This window comes from Panthera tigris, chromosome F2 (genome assembly GCF_018350195.1).
Source record: "Panthera tigris isolate Pti1 chromosome F2, P.tigris_Pti1_mat1.1, whole genome shotgun sequence".
Taxonomy (NCBI): Eukaryota; Metazoa; Chordata; class Mammalia; order Carnivora; family Felidae; genus Panthera; species Panthera tigris.
This window is the reverse complement of record NC_056676.1, coordinates 32,884,768-32,896,966: the sequence shown is the minus strand read 5'-3', so window position 1 is coordinate 32,896,966 and position 12,199 is coordinate 32,884,768. Positions and strand designations below refer to the sequence as shown.

Here is a 12,199-nt window from a genome sequence, read left to right as displayed (position 1 = left end):
CTGATCACAAAAGAACTTGCATTTTTTCAGTTTTTTGTAAAGGTATCCTCTCTACCTTAAGCAAGGCACAGAAAGTATCACTTCACTTTGGCTGGTGACTTCATTTCGGACCTTTAATACCAATATTGTCTTATGATCATTTATCAAATTTGTTAAGGCCTGTACTTTTCCATTTTTATATAAATTTTTAAATTAAATGAAGTAAATTCACATAGCTAAAATAACATGAGCAATTAAGACATATTTTCAATATCTATTTTATGATTTCTAATGGTCATGCATTAGAGAGCCCTGGGGCATTAGCATGGATAGGACCTTGGCACTCATTTAATTCTGATCATTTTTATTTCACAGCTTGGGAAATGAGGCTGTGAGTGGCTGAAAGAAGGAGATACGCTAGTTCTCAGAGAACAAAGATGAAAAAAACCAGCTCCAAGCTATCTTTTGAGTACTCTTCTTACTGTACTATATTAGAATATAATCAATTTTGACAAGCAGAACTCAGTTCTCCTTTATCCAAATAATATCAGTTTAAAAAAGGGGGCCTTGCTCAACACTTACATTAGTTCTTTGGATGTGGATACTGATGGAATGAAGACACATATCTGGGAGACGACCAAATAAATTGGATGACAGGAGACCTCAATAGCTTGGAACAATTGGCCAAGTCTAACAAAAGGGGATTTAACAGAGAGATGCAAAATTGGCACTTAACAGTACAAAAACCAATGGCAAAAGTTCATGAAGTGGGACATATGGCTTAGCAACAGAACATTTTTTTTTCAAAAGTCACTATTTAAAGAAATTTTTTTAATGTTTTTATTTATGTATGTATTTACTTAAAATTTTTTAATGTTTATTTATTTTTGAGAGAGAGACACAAACACAGAGGGTGAGTGGGGGAGAGCAGAGAGAGAGGGAGACATAGAATCTGAAGCAGGTTCCAGGCTCTGAGTTGTCAGCACTGAGTCTGATGCTGGGCTCAAACCCATAGACTGCGAGATTATGATCTGAGATGAAGTCGGACACATAACCGACTGAGCCACGTAGATTCCCCTGTTTTTACTTATTTTTGACAGAAAGAGAGACAGAGAGTGAGCTGGGGAGAGGTAGAGAGAGAGGGAGACACAGGCCTCAGGCTCTGAGCTGTCAGCACAGAGCCTGAAGCAGGGCTCAAACTTGTGAACCCTGAGATCATGACCCAGGCCAAAGTCAGAAGTTCAACCAACTGAGCCATGCAGGCACCCCCCAAAAGTGGCTATTTTTAAAGAACTAAAAGTTCTGTGAGCTTACTCTTGTCCTCTTATCCAAATGAACTGAATTTTACTTAACATGATAGACGTTTATACAGAACAATAGAGAGGCTAAATACAGTTTAATTTTATCTATTGAGAATTGAGATTATAAATGTGGACACTGATAAACTGGGGCAACTAGAGGGGAAAGACCAGAATGTTAAATTGACTCAGATCCAAGTATATTAGGAAAGGTTAAAGGTATTAGGAAGGTCTGTTTGGAGAAGGGAAGGACTACATTTGTTGTTTTAGAGAAATAGGGGTGAAATGAGCATATACTTTGTGACAAAAGAGGCTGAATGATCAGGCGGAAAGAACTCAAGGTATGGCATCAGACAGCATGAGTCTGAATATTGGTGCCATCATTCTTACAAGTGGTGGGACTTAGGGAAATTCCCCATGAGGAATATCTTGTAGAGGGGTTGTTTTAGTGGAGATGGGAAGGTTAGGTGTACAGATCCCTGCCAATCCTGGGTGACATATCTCTATGTTGATTGTTAGCATTTTGTTGTACTTTATGCCAGGAAGGATTGTCCTTTAAAACATTTGATTCCTTATAAGGTTATGTTGCTTTTTAAAGTTGCAAGAAGTTTCCACTACTATATATCATAAAATTGCTTACTTACCTATAAAGTGCAGAAAGGGGCCTCTTGTTTCCAGGTTTTGGTCTGTATGGTTTGGGTTCTCCTGCCATGTTGATATCTAAAAGCAAAAAATAATATAGCACTGATTAGTAAAAATTAATCCACTTGAGAAAACTAAATGATGAGATTTTTTTTTCATTTTGCCATTTGCCTATACAAATGTTATATGCCATTCATTTATTCGACAAATATTTGCTGAGCATCTACTTTAGGCCAGGCACTGTTTGAGATATGTCATGTACCAAACAGGTTAGATTTATGCCCTTGTAAAACTAACCTTCTACTGGGGGAAGAAATAGATGGCAAACAACAACAACAACAACAACAACGAAAACAAAAAGGAAAATTCATAACATATTAGAAAGTGATAAGTACTATGGAAAAAGACAATGTTGAATGAGGTAGAGAAATCAGGAATGCTTAGTAAAATGAAGAAAGAATGAGATATCCTTCTTTTTTTTGAATGTTTATCTATTTTGAGAGCGAGAGGGAGAGAGAGAGAGAGAAGAGAGAATCCCAAGCAGGTTTCATGCTGTCAGCATGGACCCTGACGTGGGGCTCGACCCCATGAACTGAGAGATCACAGCCTGAGCTGAAATCAAGCGTTGGACGCTTAATGGACTGAGCCACCCAGGTGCCCCCCAGACATCCTTCTCAATTGGGTTTTTGCCAGAAATGTCTCAGTTTGCATACACATTTGCATGGATCAGAGCTTTGTTCTTAAGAGGAATTAATTTAAATGATAATATCTTTCACCTATGTAGAAAAGGCGTGTAGAAGAGTGGAACTCCGGAGGATACCAGGCTTACTGAAGGAACAATACAACACACACACTCATAAACTAGAATGTGCAGTTATAGAGTTCCTGGGTAGTCAGAAGAAGAGAGTACAACTTTTGCCTTTGTGAACTAAAATCATGATAAAATCTCTAGGATAAGGCAATAAGATGCTTAAGTACCTGACAGAAGAGTATTTGCATACAACTGCCCAACCTCTGTCTTAAAGAAATGTGTGAAACTGTTAAGGGATTGGAAAGTTGGGTGATAAAGGTTTGGAAAATCACATAAAAACCAAGATTTAATAAAGTTAAAATTTCTAAATCATGATAAAAAGGAAAATCTATACCAAATATATCAAAATAATGTTTGCTTTTTTTGACATTATTTTGATAGAAAAGAAGGAGAATACTTCTCTTTCTTGTACAGTGGACTAGGGAGGACTAGGATTAAGGAGGAATGAGTGACCCAGCAGTGAAAACAACCAAAATTTCTAGATAAAATACAGCTGACCCTTCAACAACACTGGTGTGAACTGCACAGGTCCATTTATATGCAGATTTTTTTCAATAAATATAGTACAGTACTGTAAATGTATTTTCTCTTCCTTATGATTTTCTTAACATTCTCTTTTCTCTAGCCTACTTCAATTGTAAGAATACAGTAACAAGAGTACATGAAACATACAATATATGTATTTATTGTTTATGTTATTGGTAAGGTTTCCAGTCAACAGTAGGCTATTAGTAGTTGAGTTCTGGGGGCAGTCAAACATTATGTGTAAATTTTTGACTGCACAGGGGCTCAATACCCCTACTCCCATGTTGTTCAAGGGTCAACTGTATAATATATCTCTTTTTTAAAAAATACAACATTGAGGGGCGCCTGGTTGGCTCAGTCGGTTAAGCATCTGACTTCGGCTCAGGTCATGATCTCACCATTCGTGAGTTCGAACACCACTTCAGGCTCTGTGCTGACAGCTCAGAGACTGGAGCCTGCTTCAGATTCTGTGTCTCCCTTTCTCTCTGCCCCTCCCCGGCTCATGCTTTGTCTCTGTCTCTCAAAAACGAATAAATGTTAAAAAGACTTTTTTAAAAAGTACAACACTGAGCTAGTAAAAAAGTAAGGAGTTCATAGAAGCCTATGTCTGAGTCAAAGCAGGAAAGGAACTCAGATGGAATTGGAAGACTGGCTCTAGCTTAGTCCTTGAAGACATTTACTGAAACCAGAACTTGAGCTTTAGCTTTTATGTCCTTGTGAATTAGAGGGGACAGGGGACAGTGCCCACATTAAAGGGTATGAACCATATAATTACTGAATTCAGTACCCATATGGATTAAAATCTTTAACTAAGAAGAAAAGGAAACTTCATCCTTCTTCCTAATAAGGAATATCCACAAAAAATTCTCTAGTAAATGTCATAGTTAATAGTGAAATATTGGCTACATTTTCTTTAACATCAAGGTATTTGATTACTTAATTAGCTAATTTTTATATTATGTCTACACCCAGCATGGGGCTCAAACTTATGACCCTGGGATCTAGAGTCGCATGCTCTTCCAACTGGGTCAGCCAGGTGCCCCTCATGTCAAGAAATTTAGAAAGGTATTCACTAGTACCAATTCTGTATCACACTGTACTGGATTTCATAGTGCATGAAGTAAGTCAGGAAAACAGTACCAGAAATGGGAAGGAAGAAATTAAACTGTCATAACTGTTGATAATAACTGGGTCCACATAAAAACTCCAAAATATCCATGGACTATTACAATTAATAAAAGAGTTTAATAAACTTCTTGGGTTCAATGCCAATATACACAATTCAAATTCATATCTCTACACAGCAATACATGTTTTAAAAATATAATTCTAAAAGATGTCATTTACATAGTATAAAAGTAAAGTACCTAGGAATAAATGCATTATAAAATTTTAAAGATGTTTATAAGGAAAATTATATAACTACATTGGAAGATTTTATGGTTACCTCACATAAATAGAGAAATTAGAAAACTTGATATTTAACAAACATTTCAATTCTCCTGAAGTTGATTTATTGATTCCATATAATGTCAATAATATCACCAAACATTCTTTTTATATCTGTGTGGAGTTGGTAAGTTAATTCTGAGATTTACATGACAGAGTAAAAAGTCAAAATAACCACTTGGAAAAAAAACCCAAAGGTGGTAAACTTGCCTTATCCAGACTTATTTTAAGCTACAGTAATTAAGACTATAGTATTTGTACAAAGATAGAAAATGAAACATTGCAACAGAGTATAAAACTCCCAAAAAACACGCATATATGAATGTCTGAATTATGACAGAAATAACATAGCTGATCTGGGATTAAAGATAGGCTTCTGAAGCTGTAACAACTGATTACATTACTGCGAGGATAAATATGAACTTGAACCTCTACCTTACACTGTACGGAAAAATAATTAATTACTATCAGATTAAAACCCTAAATGTGACAGGCAAAAATATATAACTTTTTTTATTAAAATTTTTTTAAGTTTTATTTTTCATATCTGAGAGAGAGAGAGAGAGAGAGAGAGAGCATCAGCAGGGGAGGGGCAGAGAGATGGAGACAGAATCTGAAGCAGGTTCCAGGTTCTGAGCTGTTAGCACAGAGCCCAATGTGGGGCTTGAATTCATGAGCAGTGAGATCATGACCTGAGCTGAAGTTGGAAGCCTAACCGACTGAGCCACCCAGGCACCCCCTGTCCAAAATATATAACTTTTAAGAAGAAATACAGTAAAATATCTTTATGAGATCAGAGTATGAAAGGATAATCCTAAACCAGACATAAAAAGCGCTAGCCTTAAAATACAAGATTGATAAATTCTACTACATTACAGTAAAATAAAAAGAATTTCTGCTCAGCAAAAGGCACAAAAAGACAATGCAAAGAAAGGCCACAAACTAGATGAAGAAATCCTTGACAAAGTATTTGTTTCTGGAATACATAAAGACTTATTTATATGAGTCAAACCACCAAATAGAAAATTTGGCAAAGCTCTGGATGAATGAGCATTTCCGTTGTACTCAACTTTTAAATACAAGATTTAATTGTGTCTTCAGGCCAACATAGCTTATTTAGAAGCCAAGGCTCAGGTAGTCATGACTCAAGAGCTGTGCCTTGAAGGGACCATGCAAACAAGGCAAATGACACCATAACAGTAAAATCTGTGGTCAATGCTGGAGAGACATCCTGAGGTTTTCTTCTCTAATTGTCACACATTGTGTAAGTTTCCCATAGGTAGGACTAGAGGAAAAATGACCGAGATTCAATTTTCTGCCATTCTTATAAAGATAGGGGCTTTGGAGTAAAATACTGAGGTACAGAAAATAAAGTGTTATTTCTTAAATTCCCAAATTTAGAAAGAGTCATACCAAATACTAATATTTAGAAATCCCATATTGTGTTCAAGAAGGGATACGGGTTTAATCATTCTCAACAAATTTTTTTTGAGATCATCCAACATATCCTAGTTAAATTCCTACTTGTTTTACAGAAGTATCTATAAAGGTACCTCTATATCAAGAAGGTGGATTCTATTATCTGAGTATTAGAATTATATTCTTGTAGAGAGAGTCAGTAAAATTAGGTAAGCACCATTCAAAGGAGGTCTCTTGAAGTGTTTATGTTTGGGTACAATATACATCATACTGTGTGGAAGAACTCCCCCAAACCGTTTCCAGGCATAGGGATGAAGCAGAAGGGAGTGAAAGCCTTACCCACAGTTAGGAGATGACTGGAGACAGGAGACCTCCACAAGGGGGGAAGATGGGTATCTGCATTTTGTCTTATGACATTATAAGCCTACGTAAGGACCAACTAAGAACAGACCCCATATTTATTTTGAAGTTTCAATATTTCAAGTTAGCATGAAAAAAATAGGTGGAAAAAATAAAAATTTACTCTAAAATTATTCTTCTAGAATTAAACCTCAGAATCAAACAAACTGAAAAATATCCTGTTGGGCTAATAACTATATATTTTCACAGTAAACTACTTAAAAACTTATTAAATGTTCTAAAAAATTTAATCAGTTTTCCTTGCTTCTTTATATTGAAGCTAAATAAGTGATGTCAACATACCATGACAGAAACAACTATAAAGTTAGAGAACTGGAAAAAGTCAATGAGATGAACCTATTCTGGTTTGAGGTAAATGAGATGGGGCAAATGGAGACAGGTACTGCTCCAAAGGGTCTTTCTCAGAAATGATATTCAAAACATGTTAATGCATTTCTTTGACCGATTTTTGTTAGTGTGTGAGAAAAGATGATGGTAACAGCATTCTATTAGTTCATGCTTTATGACTCTTGGGAAGATACCTCTACGTCAACACCCAAACACTGCGATCCCCATTTTATGCTATGACATTGCTCCAATGGTACAGACTACTGAGTGCCTCCCTTTGACTTTGGACTTTTACCCTGCACGGTGTTATTTACCCAACAGGTGTTCAGTGGGTCTGTCTACTGGTTGATTAAATTCATACAGACCAGAAGGTATATCCTTGCACAGGTTGTAGTGTGTCTAGCCAAACACACTGTCAGCACATTTCCTAAAGTGATATTTATTTGAACTATGTTTTGGAAGATGTTAACAGGTATATTGCCAAGCAAATAAATCATGGTAACATAAGTTTTGTAAAAATGCTATAATTTATCTCTCTCTTGGATATTTTTAATGCAAATGAAACGATAAGATTCTGGAAAAAAAAGAAACATTCAGTTATGTTTAACTCAAATGTGTGTGTGTGTGTGTGTGTGTGTGTGTATAAACACAGAGTCTATTTTGGATGACACACGTGTAAACATTCAGCAAAACGGTGTCCTCCCAGAACACAGGTTTATGAAATACACTGAAATATTTAGAAAACATTTTACATTTATTTTTTGGCCACGTTTCAATTTGGAATATCCTCAGGTGAAAATTTATTTTAATCTTTTCAACTGCGTATTATTTACACTACTACAATAAATAGGCACTTGCTACTTACCTCTACCACTAGTGATCCCTGTTGGCATCTGCCATTTCTAGAGGAATTTAACATTGACATTAAAGTGATGCCTAACTTATATTCCTGGGGCACCTGGGTGAGTGTCTGACTTTGGCTCAGGTCATGATCTCACAGTTCATGAGTTTGAGCCCCATGTTGGGCTCTGTGCTGACAGCTCAGAGCCTAGAGCCTGCTTTTGATTCTGTGTCTCCCTCTCTCTCTGGTCCTCCCCCACTCATGCTCTGTCTCTCTCTCAAAAAAAACCATTAAAAAATGAAAGTGATGTATAACTCATAGTATAATAAAGGTATATACATCATCAATATCATTTTTTAGATGGAAAAAAATAAAAGAAATATTTTTTCTAAAAGAATTACCTATAAGTAATATAATCTTGAGATTTTTTTGTTTTGTTTCCTTTCCCAGTTTAAATAAAAGTTTAAATAATTCAGCCATGGCATATAGACTGCTCGGAAAACTCATTCAGAGCCTTTTATTGTTCACATTTAAAAGATTTAGGGATTCATTACTATTCCATTGAATAAAAATTCAGGAGATAAAGAAAATAGTCTGTTATGTTTGACAAGTGAATGCATGAAACCATACATTACCCTAGTATAAGCACCCTATCATTTACGAGTGTTTTTGCATTTATTAGTTTAGATCCTCAAAAAAATCCTGTGAAATAAGCAGAGCAGGAGTCATTATTCCCACATCACGTACATAGATGTTTGAGGTACCGAGAAATTAAATGGCATTCGTAATAATATCGTTAGCCCAGTTCACTACAACTGTCTCTCTTATTGAGCATGGCCCATGTGCCAGGCACCGACTGATACCTTGCCCCTGTCCTGAGAGAGATGACTGTCTGAGAGTCAGCGGCAGCCTTGAACCGGAGCTGCACCAGACCCACAGTCTAGCACTTTCCCACTATCACATTGCTCTTAACTGGATTTTGGATGTCACATTTTCTATGCCACTTAATGCTGGTTTGGCTGTGGAAAGTAGCATATAAAGTAATAATCTCTGAGTCCCCAGGAGTTTTGGCATCATGGTGCAGGATGTATGATTAAAAGACTGCTGTAGGGAGCAATGGGGGAACCATGATCCACCCAATTGATTGCTTGAGATTTCTTGGCCAGGTAGGTTCACAACCCTGTGGTTTGATGGAACTGCCTGGAAGTGTTTTTACTCTAAGGAAAAAAAAAATGCACCAGACTTGCAAATGCAAGTACAGCCTACCTTGTGCTCTAAAACGTGGACATTTGAAGCATTTTAAGCCGAAAGCTGAAAGTGGAGCCAACAGGGTCAAAAGTACCTGGGTTTCTAATCTTGGTTTTGTTTTTTTTTTTTTTTTCCTTCACGGCATCAAAGCTAGTTTTAACACTTGAAAACTGTCCTTAATAGTATGTTAAAATATACACTGTTATGGGAATGAAACTGTAGTCTAATTTTACTGGGTAGTCACTGAATTGTGACCATTTTAATGAGCCTTTGGACCTGGTTTCATAAATTAGTTCTGACGCAGCACTATGGCACGCTGGCCTCTGGTTATTAGAATACTAATGCACAGATTGCTGGTTGGCCAGATTCCCATTTGTTACCAGAAAATACTCTATGCTCCCAGACTCTGCCTGGAGTCTGGACAATACAAGTGGAAACTCGGACTTAGTACTAATTGCTTGGTAAATCTGATCACCATATGTGACTTAGGCAGATTCAAACTGTGTTTTCCTCAATGGAAACTGAAGCGAAAGGAGTGGGCATGGATAGTTGATGCCTTTTTTTACTTACTGTCTATTGTGTTCAATGGTTATATTAAGAAGAAAATGAAAATGCCACAAATCATTCATTTTCATTGATCAAATAGTCATCGAACCTGCAGGATGCGCCAAATATGGGGTACATGTGTATGAACGCTGTGTTCTCTAGGATATCACAGAGAGAGATAAGCCAGCAGCTAACTACAGCAAATACGATAAACACCACAATAAAGAAGAATACTGTGTGCTTTGGGAACATGGTGCCCCACCTTCTATGGCTGAGAGTGCTCTTAAGTATCCATTCTTGGTGCATAAGGTGGTTTCCTTCAAAGACACCGGTTATAATGTTAGCTGTTTCACTGACCCACATCAATCGGCAAACTCTTATGAAAGCCTCAGTTCTATCCATTAAGCGGTAGAGACCTGTTTCTGTTCTTTTGTTTGTTTTATTTTGCTTTTCTCATCCAAACTCCCACTGGCTTTGATTTTCCTGAAGTGTAAGTGGCCATGAAATCTGAGGAAACTTTGTGGCATTGGTGCATATTTAATCAATGTCTAGTTTAATGTTATTTAGCAGAGAATACAAGCACATTTTCACATAGGTATGAAGCAATTTTTTTAATCAAATTTGAATTTACTTAATTCTTAAAACTTTTAACTTGCATCATTTTGTCTCTATCACTTTATCTCTTATATTACCTTGAGTAAATTTTTTGAGGAAAGTTTTTCTATATTCTATGAATATCTCTAAAAATCTCTCCAAAGGTAAAAATGAAGGACTATATATGTTTTATTAAGAGACAAATGCTCCAGAAACCAAATGAATCAAATCTAAAATGTGGACAATGTTCACCAGCAGCACCATGAATTTGTTTAGGACCTTGCATAACAATTTTACAAACACACCTAATGACCTATTGGCATTAATAGTAGAGACAACTGTTGTGATAATAAGAACTACAAATACCTGGTAAAAAATAATCTTAACCACATGTTCATTATCAGTTCATGGACTTAGCAGTATTAATTTCTTTGTATCCCAAGAGTTTATTTAGTTTCATACTTGAGGATAGAATGTTCCTTAAGGAAAGTAAAATTCAACCACAGGATCTGGATTAACAGTTTCCTTGAGAACACTCAGGTTTCCATCAGTGAAGCACAGCATATCTGAAGATTTGGGTATTGCTTCTCTCTGCTCCCTTCCTTTTGTAATCTTTCTCTTTTCATATATGTATAGATAAATTATTTTCTCAGGTCCTTTTTTGTGTTGACCTTGAATTCAGTGTTGAAAACACCAAAGCTACTGTGTTTAGAGTATTTTGTGATTCATAAATATAATGAAACACCAAAGCAAATGTTAGGTAGCTAAATGCATTTTATGTCGAGATTACTATACAACTCTGATACTACAAGTGTGGTTGGCAAACAGACAGCATCTGTATCCTGTAGGAACCTGTTTGAATTGCAGACTCCAGGTTCTACCTCAGACCTAATGAACCAGACTGCATTTTAACAAGACAGCCAGGTAACTGCTATGCACATTCAAGTTTGAGAAGCAATGGAATATAACATATTTAGCTTAAATCCCTTCCTTTAATTATTGAGGGCTTTACTTGTTTTAAAACTGTTTTGAAAAGAAGGTATTAAGAATTTGGAGCAGATAGCATCACTCATCATCAGGAAATGCAAATCAAAATGAGATATTACCTCGCACCTGTCAGAATGGCTAAAATCAAAAACACAATAAACAACAAGTGTTGGTGAGGATGGGGAAAAAAGGAACCCCTGGACACTGTCGGTGGGAATGCAAACTGGTACAGTCACTGTGGAAGAAAGTATGGGGGTTTCTCAAAAAACTAAAAATAAAACTACCTTATGATCCAGTAATTCTACTGCTGGATATTTAGCTAAAGAACACAAAAACACTAATTCGAAAGGATAGATGCACCCCCGCGTTTACTGCAGCATTATTTACAATAACTAAATTAGGGAAGCAGCCCAAGTGCTCACTGGCAGATGAGTGGATAAAGAAGAGGTGGTGTATGGATACAGTGGAGTATCACTCAGCTATAAAAAAGAATGGAATCTTGCCATTTGCAATAACATGGATGGATCTAGAGAGTATAACGCTAAGTGAAACAAGCCAGTTAGAGAAAGACAAATACCATATGATTTCATTCATATACGGAATTTAAGAAACAAAACAAACAAATGAAAAATAAAAGAGACAAATCAAAAAACAGATTCTTAACTATAGACAAGAATCTGATGGCCGCCAGAGGGGAGGTGGGTGGGGAATTGGTTGAAATAGGTGAAGGGGATTAAGAGTACACTTATCCTGATGGAATCGCTATATTGTACACCTGAAATCAATATAACATTGTAGTTAACTACGCTGAAATTAAATTTAAAAAATTGTGAGTGGAAAAAATTTATATTGGGGTGTCTGGGTGGCTCAGTTGGTTAAGTGTCCGACTTCAGCTCAGGTCATGATCTCACGATTCGTGAGTTCAAGCCCCGCGTTGGACACTGTGCTGGCAGCTGAGAGCCTGGAGCCTGCTTCAGATTCTGTGTCTTCTTCTCTCTCTGCCCCACCCCCGCTTGTGCTCTGTCTCTCTCTGACTCTCAAAAGTGAATAAACGTTAAAAAAAAAAAACTTTAAAAAAAGAAAGAAAAAAAATTAAGCATTTAGGGAAGAAGC

General features: G+C 36.5%; 1 protein-coding gene across 5 annotated transcripts in view; it reads right to left on the bottom strand.

The window, feature by feature from the left end:
• The window catches only part of RALYL (RALY RNA binding protein like), a 710,067-nt gene that overhangs the window by 150,240 nt on the left and 547,628 nt on the right, over positions 1–12,199 (bottom strand). For all 5 annotated transcript variants that reach the window (XM_042973032.1, XM_042973034.1, XM_042973031.1 and 2 more), the window contains one exon: positions 1,922–1,997. In XM_042973032.1, the coding sequence (XP_042828966.1) occupies positions 1,922–1,997 (76 nt within the window). The remainder of the gene's footprint in view (positions 1–1,921; positions 1,998–12,199) is intronic.